General features: G+C 51.6%; 9 protein-coding genes across 9 annotated transcripts; 6 read left to right on the forward strand and 3 right to left on the reverse strand.

The window, feature by feature from the left end:
- Nucleotides 1–239: 239 nt before the first annotated feature.
- On the forward strand, nt 240–1,496 carry GUITHDRAFT_86375 (hypothetical protein; the record flags this gene model as incomplete). Its single annotated transcript, XM_005834330.1, has 4 exons — nt 240–310; nt 489–564; nt 620–1,206; nt 1,394–1,496. Exons 1-4 carry the CDS (start codon nt 273–275, stop codon nt 1,494–1,496), a joined length of 804 nt encoding a protein of 267 aa, XP_005834387.1. The 5' UTR covers nt 240–272.
- A 973-nt stretch (nt 1,497–2,469) lies between these two features.
- GUITHDRAFT_137576 (hypothetical protein) lies at nt 2,470–5,047 on the reverse strand (the record flags this gene model as incomplete). Its single annotated transcript, XM_005834331.1, has 5 exons — nt 2,470–2,490; nt 2,536–2,601; nt 2,651–2,872; nt 2,955–3,102; nt 3,162–5,047. The coding sequence occupies 5 exons, from the start codon at nt 5,045–5,047 to the stop codon at nt 2,470–2,472; spliced, it is 2,343 nt and encodes a 780-aa protein (XP_005834388.1).
- A 2,329-nt stretch (nt 5,048–7,376) lies between these two features.
- On the forward strand, nt 7,377–10,329 carry GUITHDRAFT_137577 (hypothetical protein; the record flags this gene model as incomplete). Its single annotated transcript, XM_005834332.1, has 18 exons — nt 7,377–7,407; nt 7,482–7,564; nt 7,609–7,660; nt 7,722–7,761; nt 7,812–7,873; nt 8,058–8,080; nt 8,192–8,254; nt 8,316–8,362; nt 8,415–8,463; nt 8,719–8,808; nt 8,934–9,029; nt 9,131–9,175; nt 9,287–9,364; nt 9,510–9,564; nt 9,611–9,674; nt 9,815–9,913; nt 9,965–10,060; nt 10,125–10,329. 18 exons carry the CDS (start codon nt 7,377–7,379, stop codon nt 10,327–10,329), a joined length of 1,278 nt encoding a protein of 425 aa, XP_005834389.1.
- A 53-nt stretch (nt 10,330–10,382) lies between these two features.
- Nucleotides 10,383–11,162, reverse strand: GUITHDRAFT_152104 (hypothetical protein). Its single transcript, XM_005834333.1, has one exon. The coding sequence runs from the start codon at nt 11,155–11,157 to the stop codon at nt 10,528–10,530; it is 630 nt and encodes a 209-aa protein (XP_005834390.1). The 5' UTR covers nt 11,158–11,162; the 3' UTR covers nt 10,383–10,527.
- Nucleotides 11,163–13,042: 1,880 nt separating this feature from the next.
- Nucleotides 13,043–15,912, forward strand: GUITHDRAFT_106854 (hypothetical protein; the record flags this gene model as incomplete). Its single annotated transcript, XM_005834334.1, has 14 exons — nt 13,043–13,108; nt 13,155–13,207; nt 13,251–13,367; nt 13,426–13,466; nt 13,521–13,944; nt 13,997–14,108; nt 14,155–14,214; nt 14,425–14,507; nt 14,557–14,908; nt 14,961–15,087; nt 15,137–15,558; nt 15,634–15,687; nt 15,735–15,812; nt 15,862–15,912. 14 exons carry the CDS (start codon nt 13,043–13,045, stop codon nt 15,910–15,912), a joined length of 2,040 nt encoding a protein of 679 aa, XP_005834391.1.
- A 1,814-nt stretch (nt 15,913–17,726) lies between these two features.
- GUITHDRAFT_49601 (hypothetical protein) lies at nt 17,727–18,355 on the reverse strand (the record flags this gene model as incomplete). Its single annotated transcript, XM_005834335.1, is given in 5 exon segments — nt 17,727–17,794; nt 17,847–17,923; nt 17,936–18,037; nt 18,092–18,223; nt 18,270–18,355. Coding segments are annotated over 5 exon segments (465 nt in total), but the record flags the coding sequence as incomplete, so codon positions are not given.
- An 874-nt stretch (nt 18,356–19,229) lies between these two features.
- Nucleotides 19,230–20,464, forward strand: GUITHDRAFT_106856 (hypothetical protein; the record flags this gene model as incomplete). The annotated part of the gene is made up of 4 exons (XM_005834336.1): nt 19,230–19,872; nt 19,921–20,085; nt 20,137–20,215; nt 20,272–20,464. 4 exons carry the CDS (start codon nt 19,230–19,232, stop codon nt 20,462–20,464), a joined length of 1,080 nt encoding a protein of 359 aa, XP_005834393.1.
- A 395-nt stretch (nt 20,465–20,859) lies between these two features.
- GUITHDRAFT_106857 (hypothetical protein) lies at nt 20,860–22,649 on the forward strand (the record flags this gene model as incomplete). Its single annotated transcript, XM_005834337.1, has 7 exons — nt 20,860–21,227; nt 21,279–21,437; nt 21,515–21,586; nt 21,682–21,919; nt 22,026–22,052; nt 22,097–22,159; nt 22,203–22,649. The coding sequence occupies 7 exons, from the start codon at nt 20,860–20,862 to the stop codon at nt 22,647–22,649; spliced, it is 1,374 nt and encodes a 457-aa protein (XP_005834394.1).
- Nucleotides 22,650–23,414: 765 nt separating this feature from the next.
- GUITHDRAFT_106858 (hypothetical protein) lies at nt 23,415–24,927 on the forward strand (the record flags this gene model as incomplete). The annotated part of the gene is made up of 10 exons (XM_005834338.1): nt 23,415–23,899; nt 23,956–24,028; nt 24,080–24,178; nt 24,230–24,265; nt 24,322–24,385; nt 24,432–24,517; nt 24,572–24,612; nt 24,660–24,717; nt 24,760–24,816; nt 24,871–24,927. 10 exons carry the CDS (start codon nt 23,415–23,417, stop codon nt 24,925–24,927), a joined length of 1,056 nt encoding a protein of 351 aa, XP_005834395.1.
- Between the last annotated feature and the right edge of the window lie 256 nt (nt 24,928–25,183).

Below are 25,183 nucleotides of genomic sequence, written 5' to 3' on the forward strand. Positions count from 1 at the left end.
ACTTTGCACGCCTGGAACTGCCAGTGCCAGCCTGGACTCCCCCGGTCACGCCGGACTCCGGGCCCCGGTCACTGCCAGGGCCAGCCGGGCCGCCGCCCGGCGCCCGCGGTCCCTGTTGCGGGCCAGGTTGCGGGCTGTGGCGTCGGCCGCGTGCATTCATGATTGCCGGGCCGGCAGCGGGCCGGGCGGTTATGGTTCACCATCATTCGCGGTACTCTTCTTCTTGATGTGGGGCCATGGCAGGATTTCGTCTAGTAGGGCTGTTGGGGTTGATGGCGGCATGCACTGATAGCTTCCTCCTCCCTTGCAGGTCCTTCCCTCCTCTCCTCTTTATCCTGATCTTCACTCGTCCTGTCCTCCTGTCCTCCTGTCCTCCTGTCCTCCTGTCCTCCTGTCCTCCTGTCCTCCTGTCCTCCTTCCTCCTCAAGCCTTCCCTCACCAGACCTCCTGCCCTGACCATCTCGATTGAGATCGCTGATCGTGCGCAGGAACAGCTTACCTCGGATCTACCATACTGAAGCAGGTGCAAGCAGAGCAGTGGCGAAGAGCTGTATCATGAAGCAGGTCATCTTAGTCCTCTTCCTCCTGCTCCGATTTCCGATGCCTCAGACTCTTACAGGAAGTGCCGGTGACTTACAAGGGGCCGCTCCCCCGAGGAAAGAAGGCCGTCATCTTCGACATCGATGGAACTCTCTGCGACTCCTTCAAGCTTGCGTTCTCGGCGACCAACCAAGTCTTGACGAACAACAACTATCAGCCCATAGACGAGGAGCAGTACCACTACGGCAGCAGGTTCACCACCCCTGAGAGGCTGGCAACGCACGTGGGCCTGTCACCCATAGACGGAGAGAAGTTCAAGGAGGTCGGATCCCTCCTTGGGCGCGAGTTCGATCAGCTGTACATCGGGCTGGTAGACGAGACGACGGCAGGGTTCTATCCGGGAGTGCATGAGCTAGTCGCCTCAATCCCTGCGCACGTCAAGATAGGAGCACTGACCAATGCTGCATGCGAGTATGCAGAGGCTGTGCTGAGAGCGAACGGGGTAAGGGAGAGATTCGAAGTCGTCCATGGAGCCGACGACGTTCCTGCGCCGAAGCCCAAGCCCGACGGTCTCCTCCTATGCTGCCATGAGCTCGGGGTGGAACCTGGGGACGCCGTCTACATCGGCGACTCTCCATCAGATGGGCGAGCAGCACGATCTGCAGGGTGATTATGATGTTCATGACAATGACGATGATGATGGTATGTTAGTGGTGACGATGACGGCATGATGATATGACGGTGGTGGTGATGAAGGTATCACTATGATTGTGATTGTGATCGGTTTGTGAGTATCACCACCCTCCTTCTCCGTTCCCTGTCCGATAATCATGACGATATTGATGACGAGCAGGTGCAGCTCCATAGCAGTCACATGGGGGGCAAACAAGGCTTCTTCTTTGATCGCATCCTTCGATACCCTTGTGATCCTCCCGCTGTCTATGTGCTGCTGTTGACGATGGAGGGTGGCAGGTATCGGATCCTTGGAGCTGCAAGGAGGCTCTCCTGGGAGCAGAGCAAGGACAGTTCTCAGCCCACTTGCTGCTTGACCGCGACGGCGTGCTCAACGAGGACATTGGGAGGCCTGGAGTTATATCCGTGGATCAACTGAGGATGGAGGAAGGGGCGAGTCAGGCCGTGCAGATCTTCCGAGAGGCAGGTTGCCGGGTGAGCGTTGTGACGAACCAAAACTCCATCTCCAAGGGGATCCTGAAGGAGTCCGACATGGCGGATATTCACCAGAGGATGCTAACCGAGCTACCCGCCTCCCCCGTAGACGACCTTTATGTTTCCACTGGCATCGCAGGCTCTGGTGGATTCAGACTGAAGCCCGCAGCAGACATGATGGAGGCTGCGCTGCAGCAGGGAGGGATCGAAAAGTCCAGCACGGTGAGTCAGGAGGAGAAGGGTGGGATGAGGAGGACAAGAAGGATCAGATGGCTGTCTGACTTGGCGGCAGCTCATGGTAGGAGACAAGATTTCTGATCTCTTGGCCGCGCATCGAGCTGGAATACCGAAAATGGTGACAGGACGATCGGTGGTACCTCGGACCACCATGCTGAGGTTTCATCAGGTTCTTCTCAGCCGTTCCCACCATGGCCGTCATGCAGAATCTGTGCTCCTCGGTCACCCACATCTGCCAAGATCCGCGGGCTGAAATTCGACGCAGGTGAAACGACGACGGATGAATGTTCGGTCGAGGAGCTTCGAGAAGTTGTCGCGAAAACCAAGGTGCCTCAACAGTTTGATGATTCTTTCTATGATGAAGTTTGAGGCAGATTTTCACAAATCTCCTAACGGCTTCTAGTTGGATACTACAGGAATTGAGCTGTACGAGTCAAAAATCATTGAAGTTATAATCAACAAACAAATACAACAGGATGTTCTGTTTCCATGAGTTTCATAGACAAAAATCACTATAGCCAAGATTTACAACTTCACCGCGGTACCCTGTAAATGTGGTGAGAAACCAAGAATATAGCTCCGCAAGGTCACCTTGGACGCCATCGAAGGCCTCGCATGCGTTAGTTTTCTTTCCTTCGTGTTCAAACGGGCCCTGGCCTACTCCAGGTCGCAATCAGAAGATTTAAAGTGACATCGTGACACTCACCTGCTTACTCTTGGGGCTCAAATTTAGGTAAGGCTCTACCGCACAGAACAATCCTCCTTCATCTTGCTCGTTCCCCTCAAGCTTTGCATTCAGCAACTGCTCGGAGACACGTTCGTGCGCATGTTCAACACATTCTCCATCGCTGTCATCCGCTCTTGAGCTGCTATCAATTTGTTGTGCTTGTACTTCGTCTTGAGTGTGTGATGGTCGCACAGCAAAGCACTGAGGCAAATCATAAGATCATATCAAAATGAAAATGACAGTCATAAGTCCCGACCTGATCAGACGCCTTGCTTGTGCTCACTTCCAACTTGACATCTGCATCCTTGATCGGATCCGCGCATTTGATTTTCTCTGTAGGGCCTTCTTGGCTGGAGATTGTAGAGGTTTCAACTCTCTTTTCGTCATTTTTGGGATCCGGTTTCGCAAGTTCCAACTTGCTGATGTCTTCCCTGTGCAATGGCGTAAGCGAAGAGTATCCGTGTGTTTGTGTGTCTGAACGAAAATTTACCTCTCTGCAGCCATTTCCTTGCTTTGTACGACATGCGAGGTGATTTCCGAATGTTTTGATGCTGAATTCTCGCAAGTATCCTTCATGGATTCAGCCTTCAAAGATTCTGAAAACATCTCTGAGTGAAGGACTTGATTCTCGCCCTCATGATGATCGCTTTCGCTTACTGAATTACTGCAAAAACTTGCAAGTTTGTCGAAATCGCTGAGTTTTTTGTTATCCTTCGCCGTAGGCCTCACAGATTTTTCGATCAGCTCGTCTGCCAAGATGGAAGTCTCGCTTGGGGCTGTCGCTGAAAGAGCATTTAGCATACTTTCCAAGCGATTGATTTCTTCTGCATGGAATCTACGAACTTTGTTCAATTCACTTCTGACAAATTCAATATGCTGAGCTTTTGTCGTGATATTTTGACCTTGCGCAAGGCTTCGAGGAACCATCATCCTCGAGTTTTCAGAAATGTTGACAATCTTCCTTTGAATTTCATGATTGTGCGTCCTCAAGGTAATTAGATCTGTCTTTGCTTGCGAAAGTTCCGATGTAAGCTTATCAGAAGAAGCTGTCACTCTGGCGAGCTTGTTATGGTATTCATTTTGCATGCTTGAAACTTCTCCTTTGAGTGCATCAACTCTCTGAGACTGGTCGTTCATCATCTTTTCTAGGTTGCTCTCTACCTCCTTCACATGCTTCCTGGTATGTGAAAGCTCGTGATCAAACTTCAAGCATAGATCCATTGACTCCTGCAAACGCCTGGAATGATTTTCCAATGCTGCATCAAAATTTGAACGCAATTTCTGAGACTCAGTGAGAGTTGAAGAGCCCAAATCTTGCAGGTCTCTTGAAAACTTGCTCAAAGATTGTGCCATTTCTTGTTTAATATTCTCAAAGTAGGCTGTGTATTCCTCCTTGCTTCGTTTCAGGCTTTTGCTTGCTGTCTCCTCCATCTCAGTCAAATCTTTCCTCAAAGCAGCTGCAATGCTGACAAAGCTGGTTTCACTTGCATTTCGCTCCTGAAGCACTTGAAGGTAACGATTGTGCTCTTCAACATAATTTGCTTCCAGATCTTTGATCTCTTCTACCCTCCTCTTGACTGCCTCTTCTGACTCCATCAAGCTGCGTTCCATTTTTTTCATTGTGACCTCCATGTTTTGCACAGTCTTAATCAAGACCTTTTCAAACTCCTCCGAAGAATGATCGAACATCATCGCTGAAATGCTCGAAAGCGTTCTATAGACTAAATTGCATAATCCTACGCACAATGCAAAAACACCGCCAACAGGTACTGTGATAGGGAGCGTGAGAATCCCAAGGCCAGTTTTGAGAACCGATAAGAAGCGCGCTGGTTTCTTGTTCACAGCTCCATCATCAGTCACGGATGCATTGCTCACAGAAGGCAGGTTCTGATTCGAACTTGCAACGAACTCAGTTTCTGCTTTATGTGATATTTTGGATGGATCTCTCTGCCCATTGATTTGGCTGGTTTGTTCGAGGCTTGACTCTCCCGTTGTTCCCCGCATACGAGAGAGACTTTTCTCTTTAGGCTGCTCAACATAGGAAGCGGTATGGGAAGCGGTAACTGTTTGACCACCGCACAAATCTGTTGACTGGTACATCGAAGTCTCGTACTCATATGCTTGGCTCTCAGAATCAGAATTTTCCCTTTCTGCTTGTCCAAAAGTCAGAGCATTGAACTCCAATTGATCCTTGTTCATTGGGATGTTGAGATTTCGATTGTAACCATTTTCCCATGTAAAACCAGCTGCCCCAACAATGGCAAACTTGTACTCAATATCCTGGCCTTTGGGTACCGTTGCTTCACCATGCCACCAAGGAAATTCAGCTGGAGTTGTTTCAAGCTTCAAGGCTTTTGATTTATCCCATCCTCCCATTGCGTCGGCAGCACCTAATTTCCGGGGATTCAGATTGAGCCAAGATGGTCAAGAAAATCTTACCCAAGAGGACGACTGACTCTCCTGGTTTTGTATGCTCAACCTTCACTCTGAACTTAAAGGTAGCTTGATCCGAAGAATATTGTTCACCACCACGAATATGAAGTGCATGAAACTTTAGATCCAAGAAACATGAAGGTTAATATGATGACCAATACAAGAAGTGGAATACCTTGAAGTCGGTAGGCATGACTCTTTCAGTAGTGAGAGCATCTCGACCACAACGAGAATTTCTTTTGCATTGCTGTGCCGCCTTCGTGGTCGATATCTGCCATTTCCCTTCTGCCCCGGCACGAGCAAACATGGAGGGGCGATGTCTCAGTATACTCGAAGAAGTTACGGTACATAGCCAGAGGATCGAGCCAGACTTGACAATGCTGTACTGCAAAGTATGCAAAGCTTGCGTAGATTGAGCTGTCGTAGTCAAGCCTGAAAGAAACCAGAACATAAATGCAAGCATGCAAGTCCTGGGGAAGGTCGACATGCTGGCAGTTGGGAGTTTCCGGGAGAGAAAGGTACAATCAGACCAGTGTGCTTTCAGGAGAAGGGAGAAGGAGGAGCGGAGGGAGGGGAACAGGAAGGAGGGGGGTCAGATGAGGATGGAAAGAAGGGAAGAGGAGGAATGGCCGGAGAGATGGACGGGGAGGACACTGGAACTTCGAAGGGCAGGCGTACGGAAGGGCCGCAACTCTAGAACAGGGGGAGGGGGTAGGGATGGGGAGTGGAAATTGCGGGGTACAAGAGGGATCTTTGGGGAGGTAGGGGTGGTAAGAAAAGAGACTGATGAGACTGTTGCGTGTGTAGTATAAGGTAGGGTGGGAGAAATTTGGAATTGCAGGGATGAGTCGATCAAGTACCGGGTGAGAACCCATAGAAAAGGGGGTAAGGGTAGTCCACGGTAGCGAGTGGCAGTGAGTGCCTGGTCAGAGGTGGGGTACTTTTTATTGCGCCCCATTGGTTTTACCAGTCGAAAACAAGACTTTTCACAGTTAAGGTCTTAGGCGATTTCATAGGAAAATTTGACGGCCTCTAGTGTTGATAAGACCAAAAATAAATTGCTGTAGACCTCTGGTAGTAATGCTAGGACCGTCATAAGGATTTCCTACCCCACAACATTGGCATCACGGGCCGCGCTAGCACGCCTCCTCGTTCAACACGCCCAGAGGACATCAAATTTGAAACTTGAAAACCTTAAGGCAGCTGAGGGGGGCTTGCTACCTCGAAAGTTGAGTGATGTTTAGCTTGAAAGTCACATGTTCGAGTGCTCTCGTTCAGTAGTAGCTCGGAACTTCAAACTTGCCGCAAGTTGAATCTGGCCTGGCCCAGTGGGCCGGAGGTTCCGGGCCGGTCGGAGTCGTACGAGTACGGTCGCCGGGACAATTTTCGAGATGACGCATTTGACTTCGAGTAAAATTGCCGCAGGGGCGATCAATGATTGAAACCGACTTCAAGTTAGTAATAGTAACTTTGAAACTTGAAAGCCTTTCCGGGGCTCGCCGCCGCGCCAGTGTCACCTCTGGCGCGCCGCCGGGCCGGGCCCACCCGGCGGCCGGGGTCCGGGAGGCGCCAGGATTTCGCAAAGCGACCGAACAAATGGAGGAGATGGAGGAGGTAGCAGGACAGTGAGGTTAGCAAGGGACAGGCAGTGAGAGAGGAGCCGCATCATGCTGAGAGGAGAGAGGAGAGAGCTCTAGGTGAAGAGTCTCGTTGAGAGGAAGAGGAGAATGCTTCTGAGGACATCCTTGAATAATGAACTCGGCATCGATTCCAGCATGAATTTGCCATCATGAAGAGATTTGTAGTGACCTGATTTGCCAAGAAGGGACATCGCACTAGCAGTCACATGGAAAAGTGGAGGATGAAGATATGCAGGTCGACGTCGAACTTGTGCGCCGCCATATTCATGTTGTCTCAACTGCAATGCTGCGCAAACATTGCCAGAGGTGAAGGAGCTCGCCAATTATTTGCAGCATTGCTGCACGAGCTCAAGGCGGGTAATTCCGACTGTACATCACGTTTGGTCCTTCGGGGAGGATCTTCGAATGTTATGTTTAATGCTCATGGGAACAAAAAGTACAAGATCGAACTCACTGATCAAGATGCTCTCAATCTTATGAATGATGTATCCGAGGAAGAATCGTTTGGATACTCGTCGCAATTCGAACCAGGCAATTTCAATGAAACCCAGAGGAAAGAGCTGGAAGGAAAGATAAACACCTTGCTAGAACGTAGCCTCTGATTGTATCATCAATTTGATGAATTCTGATACATGTCTGCTAGAAAACGCCACAGTGGAGCAGGTAGAAAACTTCCTGAATCATGCTATCGGTATGTCTTGAACAGAAGTCGAAGGGTTCTGAGGATTTGACCACAGAAACCTATGGAGAAGAAGAGGTAGACAATGCTGACATAGATGAGTATGGCCCTCATGTATGGTATGGCGACGATTATTGGAAGGTGATGCGGTGCGGCAAGCAAAATTGTCTTCTGAATCTGTTCAGATCGGAGACTTGGCGTGGTGGGATATTCCGTGGATTCAAAGACCACTGATCGGTGTTGAAACGTTGATCATGCTCCCATCAGGAGCTGATGTATCTTTGTTGTTAACCAACAGGGCAGCTGGTATTGGACGATGGAACGAGCATCGACCTCAGGTTAGGAGGCAGGAGCGTTTGTTCCAGATCCATGAGATGGTGTCGATCAGGGAAGGAGATCTCCCCAACAGAAATCCTTACAATCCGGACCCTTCCTTGTTCGCAAAGAAAGGTGCCTCAATGTGGCACGCTGTTGTGTTTGCTCATGAAGAGACTTGAAGCTCCGAGGACGAAGCGACCAAAGGCGAATGTGACGAAACAAGATGTTGCTGGTATGCTTGCTCTATCTTGAAGAGACTCTCATCCTTCGTCTTCCTCTCGCATTCTAACTTTCTTCTCCCTGAATGTTCTCACAGACTTCTGGCACAACTTCACTGTGGTATGCGTAAAATTCAATCTTTTGTTCATTCCCCCCTCCGTCCATCCCTCATGCCGCATTTTCGTCCCCTCCCTCCGATCTTGAATATTCATTTGATCGAGAGGCCATCAGAGCATCCAGAAAAGAGACAGATCCTCCCTGTTGGATGCGCCGGAAGATGATTACGATACCTGGGTGAGAAGCGAAGAAACACCTGTAAATTGCGTCTCAGTTTGCTCACACTCTGCATGTACAGGTTGCAACCTTCGACAAAATGTTGGACCGGAAGATTCGATGGGAGAGGTTTTCCTATTCCACCGAATGTGTCACATTTCGCGTCATCTTTGCTTCGCAGGAAAACTCCACAAGCTTCCGACACGAATGCAACGGAGAGACAACTACTTGTAAGAAAGAGAGACTCCTGCTCCTGTTTGATTGAAAAAGAGGAGCACGTCTTGTAATGGTCTCTGGGCTGAATATTCTTCTTAGACTTCCAGTTACGAGACTACTTCAGGCATATACGACCAAATTCGAAACTGGTTGGAATCTTGATTCGCAACATTCTTTGACTCTCATCATGTTCCTATTAGTGTGATCGAACGATACGGTCGAGCGTCCGTTCCACTCGTTGGTGAAGCTGAGATGTTGAAGTACGACAGACAAAGTTGACTCTCTTGACAGCAAAGATGGACTGGATTGTCAATTACTCAGGGACTGTCCCGATGCCAGAACCTGTGAGGCTGAGAGAGGTCAGAACCGAAGTTCTCACAGCCTTGTTGCAGAAACCTCTCGTGAAAGGAGAGATGGCGACGAGATACAACTGCTTTGTGAACATGATACTACGTTCATCTTTCCACGTTGACAAGGAAGGCAGGGAGAGTTTGAGGACATCACTCCGTACATGCCGGACGAAGTTGATGCTGTACTGGATGACTTGTCTGTCGACGAGATGCACAAGATGCTATGGGAGGTGAGAAAGATGAGGGGTGGAGGATGTCGACTGCGATTGCCGACGGGACCAGCAATGGTGGTGAATTTGTGAGAGTATTGATTAACCCGTTTGGTTTTCAGTTTTCCAAGTTTGGTAGAGTGAAGAGTATCGCTACACTTTGCGAGGTCTTTTCTTTGAAATCTAACATATCCATTCCTCACTTGTGACTTTCGTCATGGTTTCACCTTCCAATCTTCCTTCCCCTCTTGTTCTGTTCACTCACACTATCGTCACAGGCAGGGGCCGATCCGAACGCTGTCAACGAATTCAGCTGCACAGCAATGCACTATGCTGCAAGAGAGGGATGGAGTCCGGTATAGCTCTCATTTGCATGTCTCGCCTGTTCCAAATTCTCCTCCTTCCCCCTCCCCCCCGCTCCTCTTTCCCCTCCCGCTGCTCCCCCTTCTTCTACCATACCCACAACCAATCCCTCCTCATCGTTGCTGATTCCACACGAAGACGATTGAGGTTCTCTACAAGTTCGGAGGAGACTTGAATGTCAAGAATGAGATTGGTGGGTTTTGGAGAATAATCACTCACACGATTGATCGTCATGACAGAAATGACTCCCTTGCATTATGCTGCGTACAACAATCGCACAGCTGCTGTGTGGGCACTTCTAAGGTACTCTCCCATCATCATCGTTCATTCTTCCTTCCTCAGTCCGCACCTCCCAATGCTACTTCTCCTCTCGTTTTCATCTGTTTCCTCCTCCTTACATCATCGAGAATCAACTCCGACAAACTCTCTTTCCCTCGTTCAAGGTGTGGAGCGGAGATTTCTGTTCGAAACTACTTCAACTTCACGGCATTGGAGCTTGCAAGCATCCATAACTTCAAGCAGATCGTGTCTCTGCTGGAAAGGTCGGCAGTTGCTTTCTCTGCTGCCTCCTACTAACTCCCAGATCATCTCAGCTGGGGCAACGAGGGGGCAATGAATCAGTGGGAGCAGCGCTACGGGGACATGTTCCGCCGATCTCACGACCCTGTGAACTTCAACCCGCTGATAAGGTCAGTCTGATCCTGCATGGCGAGCCTGAGATTGACGTTGCTCCTGTTGCAGCAATCATTGCAGATATGAAGATGAAGGTGACTCCGCCGAGGCGAGGAAGGCCAAGGAAGCCGAGGGAGAGAGGGTCGTGTATGAGTCGGAGGAGTCGAAGGAGCAGAGCAGCGAACAACTGTTGGGCGATACCGGCAGCTCCGGCTCAAGCTACGACGAGAACACCACCTATGGACTCCTCACGCAAACGCTCAAGGAAATGAATGAGAGGGATTGACGATTGACGGGGAACAAAGATGTACAGTGAATGAAACAATCGAGAACTTTTTTACAAACATCGACTCGATGTCGATGTCTTCTCCACTCTCTTCAGGAATGAGAGATTTCATTACGTACACTTGTTATTACACTATAACACATCTCTGACGAGATAGCGCGCGCGTAAAATACACAAAATCGACATTTTTCCCCTGTGCTAGTCTACAGGAAGACGTACGGCAATGGAGTATGACGAATTATCCATCTTGTAGCGCACTGAAGAAGGGTCCACCCACAACACGCTGCAGGGTAGCAATGTCTCGATCTTGTTGATCCCCGCTGCCCTAGCGGCATCTACGAGAAGGGGATCGCATCTCTCGGGGGAATTGAGGACGGAGCGGAATCCCGAGGCTCTTGCTGGCTCGGAGGTGAACCAAAACTTTGAGCATCGTTGCGCAACCCTTCGCTGGACCGCATCTTCGAAGTTCCTAAGTCGTTTCTCGTCCACTTTGGCAGAAAGATGGCCCGCCCACCATGAAGCTGCCGCCCTGCACTCCTTGTCCCAGGGAATAACGTCTGATCCCTCGTCCTCATCGATTCCTGGGCCGTAAGGAGAAGATGAGACTCCGGGGCTAGTCGGTTCTGCTCCCTTAGCGATGGACGACGAAGACAGGTCCAGAGAAACCTTCGACATGCCCACGGCCAGTTCCCCTGCCTTGCTGGGTGCTGAGGAAGGAGAAGAGGAAGGAGAAGAGACAGGAGACCATGCTGACTGAACTTCTTTGAACTGAGGAGGCGAAGCTGCTCGCCCCATGGCCATGAATGATGTCGAAGGCGCCACCAGCATTCCGGCGGTCAATAGACTTCTTGCTAGGGGGGGTGGTGTTTAAAAACCAAGGGGTGGAGGAGGCCGACGGGGGTTGTGTAACTGTTCAGGGGTATAGATTATGCTTTATCCTGATCGTAGGTATGTAGTATAGGCCTATATATTAAGATCAGAATTAAGAAATCTTGAATGTACACGAGATGCTTAAGGCATGTGATTGGGTCTTCTATATGATGGGGTCGTTTTTCTTACCTGTGGGTAGGGGGTGATGGGACCAGTGATATTGCCGGCAAACTGCGGCCTAGGTAAGACAATGGAGTCGGTGGGTGGATAAATGTGATATATAATAATTAGTCAAGTAATGTAAAGTTGAAACTTTTTGCTATATAAGTGAATTGTTTCCCTATTCTAATTACAAATCTGAGCAAATTTATTGAGTAATAATTGAGAATCTTTCCTGCATGATGTGGATGGTTTACCCCTCCCTCGGTAATTTGGGAACACCCGTGGAGTTTTACCCCCTTTTGTGAAAATGCAACCTTTCGATGTGCACCCCACCCCATGATCACATCAACCCTCTTGGTCCTTTTTGTAGCCACCCGGTCCTGTTCCCTGTACCTCCTTAGATTTTCGAGTACTCCACGTACCCAGCCAAGATGAACTACCCTACCCCAATGGCTGAAATCACACACATCACCCTGTACCCATCATTCTATCTACCTCCACCCACCTCTTCATGATTTATATCCCTACACCCCAAATCTGACCCCACCCTCCATGGTCTCGCCACGGTCCCTGGGTAGACGAACCCTTCTTCGTCCGGACCCCCAAGATCACTGCCAACAATTACTACCCACCCCACCCCTGTTTTGACTATCATTTTTGCAAATTGTATCTGCTACCTGACCCCCTAGTCTTAAGGACTCCTGCCTGCTCGTAGGCATTTAAAATTAAAATAAACTGACCCACCTACCCTGTCACACCCACCCCATGGATTGCGCCCTCCCTACTACTGCTCACCAATTCACTGCACACCTACCCCATGAATCCCCGTGGCCTCCTGGTACCCTACCCCTCAAGTTGGGCTACAGCAAGATCTTGTCTTGCTACCGGATACTTATGAGACAGAAGGAGGGGTGGACACAAAACTTTGAAAATTGCATTTTACTGCTCAACAATTGGAAAGTTCTGTCGGTAAAGTTTGAAACATTGTGAGATAGCTTTTGACGATTTGGTGAAGAGAAATGAAATATATTTTCAAAATTCATTTATTTATATTTCAAAAGTTGATGAGGCAGTCGAAATCTTGTTCAATGTTGAAAAAGTTCTTCCTGTTTCAAACTAGAGAAGAAATTTTCAAAATAACTGTCAAACCCCATGAAGTTTCCACCACCGGTGATTTTTAGAGAGAAAGGAGGGGTATTTATATATTTCTAATGGACCCCTACCGTTCATGAACGAGATAGACTGACTGCAAGGGGTAGGGGCACCTTGCTCAGACGCCAAGAGCCGTCATGGTAGGGGATCAGGTACGAAAATGGAGCAGGACATGAGCATTGGATGCGGAAAAGACGGAGAGAACCAGACGAATTGAGAGAAAGTTGTACTTCATGATGCTGAGGGGAGAGGGTTGCAGTAGAATAATGTGTGCTGTTAAGAAAAAGGAATGCTGGATGCCCATATCGAGGAACTTAGGTGATAATTTTAGCAGCAGGTATGATGAGGAAGGAATTAAGTATGTATCAGTTTTTTTGTGAGGTCTAGTTAGAAAGATAATCCAGAAAGACAATGTTCTCTGTGAATACATTCGATTGTCCTCTGATCAGATTTGATTTTCTCAGGACTAGGGCTTTGCATACAGTATTGGACCTTATCGATGGCGTTTGAACACATTGGAAGGCGCAACATGCGGGACTTGATCCTCGCCACTTCTTTGGCTGTAGCAGGGATTGCGCTGATAGCTGTGAGCATTGTGAGTACATGTGAGATCGCGATTCTTCCTGTGACATGCATTGCAGACTTTCAGAACACTAGCGAACAGCGTGTCATCTCCTTTCGAAGATCTGCAGCAGTGAGGAGATCAACTAATGTTTGCAGCGCTGACTTGGTAGCAGACCCTCACTCCCCCCTCATTGGCATGTGAGCCAAGACAGCCAAGGGCGGAAGTATTACTGGAACAGGAGATTGGGAACATCTTCATGGGACCCCCCAAAGGCGGAAGTGCTGCACATGTGAGCTCCCGCTAACTTGTTGTTTGTGAAATATTATGTGGCTGAAATGATTCTGAAGAAACAAGCAACCGAAGCTTGTAGTCAACACTGATGTTCCTGGTATGGTGTCCCTCGATCTCATGGCAAATATCTCTTGACATGATGACTGCCCAGTAAAGCTGTATCCTACCAAGGCGAAGTATTTGCAGTCGCTAGCCCCATCACAGAGCGGTGGAGAAGAAGGAGAGTCAGAGGCTGGTGAAGAGGGCGATGACGACGAGCCCAAGATTCAAGATGTTACCGGTCAACCAGACTGGCCCGCTGACCTGCCCGGAGCCATGGGCGATGACACAAGCTGGATCGTTGGAATGCATCGCGAGCCGTTCTGGAGTGATAGCATGACTCACTCGTGCGGGTTGACAACTCCCTGTGAGAAGGGACGGGCAGACCGAGGCCATGGATTCCAAAAGGCCACCAACCCATGGGTGGATAAGAGGAGGACGTTCGATCAGTATTCTCAGAGTTCAGAGGCAGGCAAAAAGAATTATCCCTGGGATCCTAGCAAGGATCCGAAGTACTACGGCAAGGCTGACTGCAGGTGCTTGTGATGAGCAGATGAAAGTGAAGGAGCTGATCGACTGCGTTTTTAGTGATGGCAAGTTGACGAAGGAGTGTTTTGAGAAACCTTCCGATGAAGAGCTGGAGAAGAAGCAGGCAGAGTGGCGTGCAAAGTACGATGAGTGGCATACAGGCAAGGGCAAGGTTGTGATGATTGCTCGGGGTTTCATCAGAGCTCACTGGTGGTTAGGAATCAAAAGAAGGTTTGGAAGAGCAACAGAAAGCCGAAGCCGCTCCAGATGAAGCCAAGGTAAAAATTTCCACTTTTGGACATTGTCCAAATGTGGATATGTGGAGCATTTCTTAGTCTTCCTTCCTTTTAGAAATCATCGGGTGGCAATGCCATTCTACACATGCCTGACGAGGTAGTGAACCCTCAAATGTTGGCGCAAGGGTAAAGTTCCCGCAGATCACTCCCTGGGCGCACTCGTTGACGAGGGGCCAACTTGCCATGAAGCAGGCAAGAGGGCAGTTCACTGGCGGCGAGCCTGTCGTCAAGTCTCTCGGCCGAGTAGTTCACAAGATTCAGGACGACTTCGCCAGGTGAGTCATTCGAGGTGATCTGATCGGTGAAAGGCTGATGGCGAAGCAGCGCCAAGAACTTGTTTTCGTCCAGCAGCTTCACAACCTTGGAGAAGAAGTTCCTCAGGGCTCGCTCGAATCACAAGAGCAGCGCTTTTCACGCGAAATATCGAACGCCTTCTCATCTACAAGCTCTCGCCTCCGAACCAACAGCAAAGGTCGTTGAAGCTCAACAGAAGAAGATCAGCATCTGGGAGTCTCCGTCGTCGGTGAAGCAGCATGGATTATACGGCAAGAGCAACAAGTTCGCTCACAAGTCTCACCATGAAGTGGAGAAAGCTGCCCCGGCACAGCCTGTTCCTGAGCAGAAGCAGCTGGCTGTGAAGGGGCCCCTGCCATCAGTCAGATCGGATGCTGAATGGGTAAAGACGCATGAGAATGCCTTCTAGCCCTCTGATTGGACTCAACTTTCAGGTTCTTTCAGAGTCAGATGCTCGAGCCAAGCAGGCAGAGCACAAGGGCAAGGCGTCCACGAAGCCATGGGAAGAAACTCAAATCCAGAAGGGAGTGCTGCGAAGGGAAAACACACTGATGAATCTCGGTGAGGAGTGGGCAGTGAGAGGGAAAGGGTTGTGACTTGAATTATGCAGAGAGCGCTATCGAACATCACGACGACCAGCTGCTGCAGAAGCAGTCTGGTCTCACCATCCCTCAGCTCAAGGCGCTAGAGAAATCCGCGGGAGATCTTGAAAAGAAGCTGCTGGCGCAGCATGGAGGCAGTGGGGCGACGTTGACGACACAAGTGAAGCACAAGCTCAAGGTTGTCAGGCATCTCAAGGCCAAGGTGATGGCGACGCTGTCCAAGAGGGAGAAGGAGTTGTTGAGTGAGAAGGCTGGATGGAAGAGCGAGAAGGACCTCGACCAGGCCGAGAAGTTCGCTGAGAATCTTAGCCTCGAGATCAAGAGACGCCGAGCTGAGGAGAAGCTTCATCCTCTCATCCCCAAGGGTGTCTTGAGCAGCGTCAAGACCCCGACAGACGAGGCGAAATCGGAACCTTCTCACCATCGCAAGGTAACGCACAGCTGGACTGAGCTCGTCTCGTCTCGTCCCGTCTCTTGCACGTTTCTCCTTGTGACAAACTTGTAGGAGCAGACACCGCGCGCTGCTCCTGCTCCCTCGTTCTCCAAGGACCAGGCGAAGGTTGGGAGGAACTTGCAGAGCGGATGGAGTCTGACTTGATGCTGCAGCTCGAACGAGATGAGGCTCATCTGCAGCAGATGAACTTGAAGGAGTCGCAGCTCATGTCGAGGATTCACCAGGACCAGGTCAGTCGGTGAGCAAGAGCTGCTGGCAGCCGGTGACAGGAGGGTGCAGGAGAGGCTCATTCAAGACTTCGAGCAGAGCAAGCAGCAGCATCACAAGTGAACTTGTACATTGATTGAACTACTTACATCTTGTAAATCATCCCAGCCCTACTCTTCTTCTTCATCTCTTCTCGACTTCCTTAGCCATCGACAAGGACTGAGGTAGCGCCAGGTCAACCCACTTGCACGAGGCTTCCATGTCCTCGTCATGAGGCAAGGCTTCATCCTTCTCCTCAAGGGGAACCTTACGGGTGAACTCGCTCAACGTCCCACTGTCCAGCAAGAGATTGCCAAGAGCTGTTTCTGCCATCCTCTCCCCGCTCAAGTCTCTTGCCCTAGATACCCCTTCGTGCCCTTCCTCCGTCTCCGCCTCTCCCTCCTCTCCCTCCTCGTCCTCGTCGCTCTCGTACTTGGAGTGATCAAGCAGGTCAATATGACGGTCCTCCACTTTCAGTGGCTTCAGAGTTCGGACACGTCGCTGCTGCTCCTTCTGCTCCTTCCAACCTCCTGTCTCCAACAAGCCTTCCTCCTCCTCCTCCTCCTCCTCCTCCCTCTCCTCCTCACTCCCCAGATCTTCCTGGATGAAGTTCTCGATGTCCCTGTAATCTGCATCGTGCTCCCTCAAGGCGCCTTGTCGCCTATGTGCAGCCATGTGCCTTCTCATCCCAGCGCTGCCCGTTCCTCCCGTCTGCCTCAACAGCCTCCCGTCGCCCTCGGGGAGATTTGGCCTCAATTTTCCTCGCAGAGCGTCTCTCTGATACGGTATGAAGGTGCTCGATTCCATCCTGGGATGAGTCCGTCAGAACGAGAGGAGAGTCACATTGAAGAGGAGAGAATTGGAGAGGCTGGAGAGAGAGGGAGAGAGGGAGCGAGGGAGAGGGAGAGAGCGAGGGAGAGCGAGAGAGGGAGCGAGGGAGGGAGAGCTACCGTCCTTCCATCCTCTTCAAGATCTGGTTCCCCAGCGGCGTTCTGAAGCTCGTGGGGAGTCTCGAAGTTGCAGAGACAGGTCGCCTTCGTGCTGCCATGAATTCCTCCACCCTAGGGGTGACCGGACCCTTCCTACTCGTCTGCTCCCCCTGGATGTGACCGGACCTGGTGGCGGTGGGAGAAGAGTACTTGTTCAACACGGCGAAGGCGCTGGAGGGTCGCGACCGTTTGATGGTTGCAGTTGACTTCTCCATGTCTCGGTGCTCCGTCAAGCCCGACTGAGCCAGTTTCTTGACTCTTGCTTGCGACAAGTCAAAGTTGACGGCCGAAGCTGGACGACTTGGTGCCTTGGGGGGTAGGTCTTGGTTCCTGGAAGTTGCCACAGTGCGCTTTCTGCAAACAGACATGCACAAAATGAGTGATAGAAGGAGGAAGGAGGAATGGATGGAGAGAGGAGACGGAGGGAGGAAGGGAGAGAAGAAAGAGGAGAAGTGGGAGAGAGTCAGCGAGAGGTAGAGGAGCAAGGGGAGAGAGGGAGAGGAAGCATTGAGCGAGTCAGCGAACATAGCGTGTTGGTCGACTTACGAGTCAAGATGCTGCTGTAAGGTATCATAGAGGTCTCCCATGTGAGGGCTCGTACGTCCCGAGGTGACTCTCTTTCCCGTCTTGGCGAGGTTCTACAAGTCAGGCAGTCACCAACTACTGGAGCAGAGCAGGGCAGAGCAGAGCAGAGCAGAGCAGAGCAGAGCAGAGCAGAGCAGAGCAGAGCAGAGCAGAGCAGAGCAGAGCAGAGCAGAGCAGAGCAGAGCAGAGCAGAGCAGAGCAGAGCAGAGCAGAGCAGAGCAGAGCAGAGCAGAGCAGAGCAGAGCAGCGCACCATGGTAGCAGCTGAGATAGATCGAAGGAGAGTCTGGGTGATTTCGCTCTCCTGCCCCAGGTAAGTTTCGGCCACATGCAGGCCCTTCTTGTAAGCTTGAATGCTCTCGTCGAACTGCTTCAGGAACTCCTCCTCGACCCCTGAGGCAGCAGACAAGTCACTCTGACTTCCTCCTCCCGTTCGCGCGCGCACCGATGTTGTGGTAGGAGATCGCCAGCACCGCCATCTTGTTCATGACCTCGGGCGACTGCTCCGACTTCTGCCCCTTCCTCATCTACCACTCGTCAGGCTCCTCCCAAGTCAGCCAAGAGCGTACCGATCGTAACTCCTCCTTGATCAGATAGACCGCAGAGCGAGCATGCAGCAGGGCTTCTTCGTGCCTGCTCCTCTCCTCAGTCCACGAGATCCAAGAAGGGAAGGACACTGGGCCCTCGTACCTCTCCAGCTGGGACAGCACCGCGCACAAATTCAGGGAAGTGCCGGCAGGATTTGCCGCTGATCCCTCATTTCTCATTTCAATCTGCTGAGCTTTCTTGAGGTAATTCAGTGCTGTTCTCAACTTGTTCACCCTGACAACACAATTGAGCCTCCCTTCTCATCAGCAAACGCATTCACCTCCGATAGTAGCACGCGAGGTTGTTGTACGTGACCGCTGATACCGGCTCATTGTGATCCGTAAGAAGCTCTGCCTTCCGCAGCAAACCCTTGGCTGCCTCCAACTCATCTGCTCCAAGTTGTCAGAAGTGATGACGTGCTCGTCTCTGCCTTCACCTCGCTGCAAATGCTTCAAAGCCTGACCATTCAGCGAGTCGCTCAACTCCGCACAAGCCTTTCTGACCACGTTGCTGTCCAGACCATGAACATCGATGAGGGTTTGGATCTCAATCTCTTTCTTCCTGAACCCTCCGCCTCCTCCTCCTCCTCCTCTTCCTGCTCCCCTTGTTTCCGCCATTCCTGCCATCCAACCGGCCAAACCCAAAAGGTCCCTGGGGCGACAGCAGCACTGCCGCACATGATGGGGTAGGGGTAGAACTCGGCAAATACAGACCCTTAACAATCACCAGATCAGGTACTGAAAAACAGGGGTGAAAAATCATGAAGGTCACTTTCATGGGGTGGGCAGTATCACCCCCTGGTACAAAAGCAGTATTTTAGGGCAAGGGGTCAGTGCTAACTAGTAGTAACATGAGGGGAGCAACGTATCGCAGGAGATACTTCCGTCAGGTGACTTTCGTGCTCGGAGGTTCCGACAAGTTCCGGCCCGGAGCCTCCGGCGGCCCGTTTGGTACCTCAGGGCCATTTGACTGAGTGAGTCAGATGGGCAGTTGGAAGGCTAAAAAAACATCAAATTTGAGAGGTGGCATCCGGGAAGCCGAGAACTCCGACTGGGAATCATGGCATTTTACTCAAAGTTAAGTTAAATTGTACTAGGGAAGACTACCAGGGTGTGTGTCTTTCATAAAGGGGGAGGGGTACCAGCCGATAGTCGTAGTCTTCGTGAGGAGGAACGAGGGAGTTCGCAGGCCCTGAGAGCAGCAGCAGCAGCAGCAGCAGCAGCGCTGAGCAGCAAACATCATGTCATCCCGCGCAGCGAGTCAAACGCTTCCCGCTAGTATCCCGCAGAGTATAGAATCGGTAGGGAAGGCACGGGTTGCGAGCTGGGTGGGATCGGGACTAGGAACGGAGTCTTCGCTCTCCCAGAGGATCAAACACTTTGACAAGAGTTCCAATGGCAGCTTCGAGGACGACCTGAGGCTCGCTGACTGCGGACAACAGATCCGGAGCGGTCACTTAGAGAAGAAGATAGCAGGCACTGTAGTGACGTGGATAACCCAAGGGGTGGTGCTAACGAATACGAAGATCTGCTTTCTTATCGACGAAGGTGAGATCAATGAGGATCAGAGCGTTATCGACTACATTCCTCTGCATGAAGTCAAGCAGCTGATTGTCGAGGGTGAAAACAAACTTGAGACAGACAAGAAGCTTTGTCTTGTCATCCGCACAGTAGAAGGAGGGTACAACTCCGGGCGCACGTATGTTTACCGGATGAAGACAGAGGGAGAGTGCTTGTCTTGGCATGCAGACATCTCAAAAGCGTTTGAGCAAGCCTTGAAGAACAGCAAGAAGCATTCTGAGAGGAAGGCGATTGGAGGCAGCAAATTCAACTGGCTGCGGTTCAAGGCTGGGAAAGTTATCAACGCTGGCATGACAAAATCAGGTAAGGGGGAAGGGGAAGGGAATAAAAGCGCTCATGATGCTCTTGCAGTGATTTCCTTGCTGATTCTCCTGAACTTCACTGTGGACATCCTGGAAGCTGAACGCCTCCCGAATCCCTCTTCCAACATTGGAACCTTCATTCATGCAGCGAGGATACTTATCATCGCCTCCTTCACCGTCGAAGTTTTCGTATCAGCCTTCGCGTTATCGGAGGGTCATTTCAAGCTCTTCTACTCGAACCCCTGGAACCTAATGGACCTTATAGTCGTCCTCGTCTCTCTTGCCGTGATCTACTTCGATACGCACCCGCAGCTGAAAGTCCTCGGGCTCGTGCGGAATTTCAGGTGCGAGCAGAGGAGAGAGCAGAGGACGTGTGGAAGCTGATGACGACTTGGCTCAGGCTAGCGATTGTGTTCCGACAAGTCAAGAGCTTGAACAGGATCATGACAGCGCTAGGAAGGGCCGTGGTTCCTCTTCTCAACGCTTTCATCCTCCTGCTGCTCGTTTCTTGCTTCTATGCCATCTTGGGGACACACTTGTTCAAGAATTTTGATGAGAACTTCTTCGGGTCTTTCAGCGCATCGCTCTTGTAAGGAAGCTTTTGTCTGCAAACTTTGATGGAGGGTAGGAGTTCAGGAGAAGAAACGAGAGATGGGAGGGGGGCGTTGACGCAGGAATTGAGAGTCTTATGTTCAAGGGAAAGAATTGGGTAGAAAGCCGGAGGAGATGAGGAGTGAAAGACGATTGCACTTCGCCAGGGAAAGAAAGATGTACACGGACCAGTGAATGGATGTTGAGGGAGGGAGGGAGGGAGGGAGGGAGGGAGGGAGGGAGTGGGAGCAAGGAGGGAGCTATGACTGACTGACTGTGTCTTGCTTGCTCGATGGCTGCGACGTGATGGATTGGTTGATGACTACGGCGTTCTAGCACATGTAAGTGTAGAGGAAAAGAGCAGGAGCAGGAGACTGATTGAGAGGCAGTGTTTCAGATGATGACGGGGGACTCGTGGGCGAGTTCAGTCACGAGGACGCTGTTCGATGAGGTGGGGCCGGACAATGAGCTGCGAGGAAACTTGAACCGACGAGTGGCCCTGTTCTCGGTCTCCTATGTGATGATCGCGACCATAGTCCTGGTGAACATCGTGGTGGCTGTGCTGTTGGACGAGTTCATAGCCTCGGTGACAAGGGAGAAGGAAGAGCACGAGAAGCAGCTCAAGCAGCAGAAGGAAGTGGAAGCGAAGGCGTCAAGGATCTCCGGGGTGCTGGATCCTTTGCTCCTGACTATCTCGTCCTTCAACGATAGTTTGGACCTTTCCAAGCGCATCTCGCAAATGTACAACTCCCTTGATGCTGACGGGTGAAGAGGAGGAAGAAGTGATGGAGACAGGAGGAGCTGAATAGTTTGCAGAGGGGGGACTGTGAGCTTCAACGAGTTCAACCACGGGCTGAAGCAGCTGCAGCTGCCGACTCCGATCCATATCACTCTTGACGACTACGACGTCATCACGGAGGGAGGGAGGCTCTGCAATGCCAAGGGAGAGTTTGACGCCGACCACTTCCAGGCTATGTGAGGCGGTGGAGGGACGGAGGGACGGAGGAAGGCAGGAGGAAGGCAGGAAGAGAAGGAATGACGTCTTGCTCTAGGATCAAGGGCGAGTTGAAACGATACGCACAACGATGCGCGGCAAACACTATGTCGGAAACAGAGAGGCAAGAGTAAGTCAGAGCAAGAGGATTGAGTTGGGGTTGAGTGAGAGGAGGATGGAGAAGGAGGAGGGGTGAGAGGTGAGGTGCTGAACGTTGTGGGGCAGGGAACATTCCATCCTGTTCATTCTGAAGCTCCTAACGATGACCGTCGAGGAGATTCATGCGGGGATGAAGCACTTGGAAGACCAGCAGGCGGCATTGAGGCGAGTAGGCGAGGAGCTGAAAGCGAGCAGAAGAGAGCAGAACATTCAACACATGGAGGTTTGCGAACTGCTACAGCAGGTGATACAGAAGATGGGGTTTGAGGCGTCGAGACAGCAGTTGTCGAGCACGTCAGGCCCTGTGAGCTATCCTCCTCGCTCCTCCTCGCTCCTCCTCGCTCCTCCTCGCTCCTCCTCTCCCCCCCTCGCTTCCACTGCCCCACTTGAACTCACTCGTTCGTCCGCAGAGCAAGAGAGAGGTGACTCCTGCCACGGTGCGTTAGGGAGCCAGCAGCACGTCCAGCTGACCGTTTGACAGGCGGTAAGGCTGCCAGAAGTCCAGCTGACAGACTCCAGAGAGGTCGAGAGCCGCTCCGATCAGGTACCGCGAGGAGGCAGGGAGTGAAGGAGCTGATCCCCTTCAGAACCTCTACAGCAACGTGTGCTTCCCTCCTACCCCGAGGATGAGCAGCAATGAGAGAGCGAGAGCGAAGGGGCGGGGGAGCGAGCGAGTCCCCCCGGCCTCCAGCGTTTCTGTAAACGACTGTAAGGGTCAGGTCCTAACCTTGAAGATCGCAAACCCCAGGAAGCTCCCGAGGGCCCAGCCGTCGCTTCTTCAAGCAGAGAAAACAGAGGAGCAGCTGCACTTTAGCCAGGGCAGCGAGAGAGAGCGAGACGAGAGGTCGAAGACAGAGAGGGTCGCTCAGCTGACGCTGCACAACGGCAGCAAGGAGGGGAGAACATCGCGTTCGCGGTTGGCGGCGGAGTTCCTGCTGGTGAGTCAGCAAGGAAGAGACGAGGCCGCCAAGGTGAAGGGCAGGCGTTCAGGTCAGAGCCAAGTCAAACTGCCTCACTTGTCCTCCGCCGAGTAAGAGTCTGATATGTAGTTCAGTAGTGAACACCTAACAGTGACTGCTGCTATCCCCGGGTCGGGGGTTACTAGTTAGACCGAAAGGCCGCGTGACTCTGAGATTCCTGGCCCGAACTGACGAAAAGTAACTTTTCCTTGGTTTTTCCTGGGCGAAAGCCAACAGCCTCGGAAGTTTTTAAACCGTTGAACAGTAATGCGGCCCGGTTCAGGGCCCGGCCCGGGGGCCGGTTCTGTGCCGGTTCTGCCAGTGACTGAATCGGGATCAGGGGAGGGACGAGGGGCCGTGGTCATGAGGAGGGATGAGGGATATGGGGTTAAGGATGAGGTTTTTTATGGGAGTGAGGGCGTTGGAGACGGAGAGTATGCAGAAGAGCGAGGGAGAGGACAAGAAGAAGAGCGAGGGAGAGGACAAGGAGAAGAGGGAGGGAGCAAGCGAGTCAACGAGGGATGGAGGGTGGACCCTGGGATCGACTGCAGGAAAGTGTCTCACATGTCCATGTACTGACAAAGGCTGTGGTACAGGTTATGTAGAGTGATGGCGAGCGTTTCATACAGTTGAAGGATGCAGAAGTGTGATAGTTCTGGATAATATCCATGAGACAACTTTGAATCATACTGGATGCCAAAATCATTGTTGTCCATGCTTCTTTTCCTCTTGCTGTGTGCATCAATGCCCACCAAATCGGAGTTTGCTGCAGACCAAGCATTGCAGGGTCGGTTGCATGGCCGAAGGTTGTTACAGTACTTTGGGATCTCAAGTTTCGACATGAGAGAATCGCGACTGGTGGTGTCTGGTGGTTGCCTTCTCGACCTTGCCACGAGCATGAACAGAGCGTGCGCATTGATCACCGAGACGGTTCCCTACTACTACATAGATCCTACGACGAGGACAATCCAAGTGAACCAAACTCTCACCACCAGTGATGTACGATGGGTGTGCTGGGGCGCGGCATACACCAACCCCTTCCCGAACATTGACATCTCTCTGTACTCGGACTTCTCAGTCGGCTATGGATTCAAGACCATGGTCACGTCCTGTGGTGTTGAGATCGGGACGAATTTCCTCGCTTGCTTCGGTGCCAACGATCCAAGCGTGTCCTCGACAGGAGCCAAGATCGGAGGTCAGGCCGATCCTCCTGCTGGGAAGTTCTCGCAAGTTAGTGTGGGAGGGCTGCATGCTTGTGCCATCACCAACTTTGCGGACACGGCAACATCCTACCGCTCGAATCTTGTTTGCTGGGGGAACAACAGGTCAGAGATGGAGCGAGTGGTGTTGACTTTGTGGATGATGATGGCTGTGTTGACAGGATGGGACAAACAACGGTTCCTGCTATTGTGCAGGTTTCCATTCTTACAACCATCAACTACACGTACGTTCAGGTTGGACCTCGTCGTCTTGTTCCTCATGTTTGGTTGATGTCTGTGCACCAGTTGGGATACGAATACTCCTGCGCCCTCAGGAGTGACAACCGGTTGACTTGCTTCGGGTCAGACCTGGACCAATCCCTTGACATGCCGGATCGTGTGCTTGTACGTCAAACGTGCGACTCTGAACTCTGAGTGACGAGGAGGAACTGGCAGGCCACCAACACGAAGAACGGAGGGTACATGTCGTCGGTGAGCATGAGGAGCGGACAAGAGGGATTATCGCGATCATTTCGTTGTTCTTCCAGGGCTCTTCATATGGCTGCTGTCATGATTGCTCGCAGTGCGACTGCTCTACGGTCTCCCACGCGGGTGCGAGCGGGCAACGTCAGCTCGCCGAGGGTTGACTGTCATACAGGTGTAGGGGCAAGGTGTTTGGAGCAGCAGCGGATCTCTGTCACCTGGTACCACACGTGTGCGATTCGGGCAGGTTGCGATGTGCAGGTGATTTGAGGAGGAGGAGGAGGAGGAGGTAGATGACACAGCCTCCAGTGCCAGGGCAAGAACCCAAAATGTACCTCAGGGAGTTTGAGCACCTGGTGGGCATCATGTCGTGTATTGATTTGTATTTGATCTCACCTTGCAGGTACGCCAAAGACACAAGCTGCTTCTGCAACTCTTGTGTCAGACCGCATGAAATGGAGGTGATTCGATCCCACGTGCTGCTCTCTTGTGAGGTTTCTCAGTGCTGGGGATACAACGCATGGGGAAACGCAAACGCGCCTCCTGGAAAGTTCAAAGTGGTATGTACTCCTCCATCCTCTTTCCGCGCGATCAGGTTGAGGGTGCCGGAACAGGTCAAAGCTGACGTGGACTTCACCTGCGCCATCTATGCTGAGTGCAACAACAAGTAATGAGGCTGGTCCCTCATGCCTGCCTAACTCGCTGGCAGAGATGTTCTCGACGTCGTTGTGCCAGGGACGGGAAAGTCTCAGTGCCAGCTCGCAAACAACATTGTGTGCTTTGGCAGGTGCGAAAGAGACGAGGGAGAGGGAGAGGGAGAGGGAGAGGGAGAGGGAGAGGGAGAGGGAGAGGGAGAGGGAGAGGGAGAGGGAGAGGGAGAGGGAGAGGAGGGAGAGGGAGGAGGTGGAAGGAGGAAACGAAGGGGAA

This window comes from Guillardia theta, assembly GCF_000315625.1.
Source record: "Guillardia theta CCMP2712 unplaced genomic scaffold GUITHscaffold_26, whole genome shotgun sequence".
NCBI classification, from domain to species: domain Eukaryota; class Cryptophyceae; order Pyrenomonadales; family Geminigeraceae; genus Guillardia; species Guillardia theta.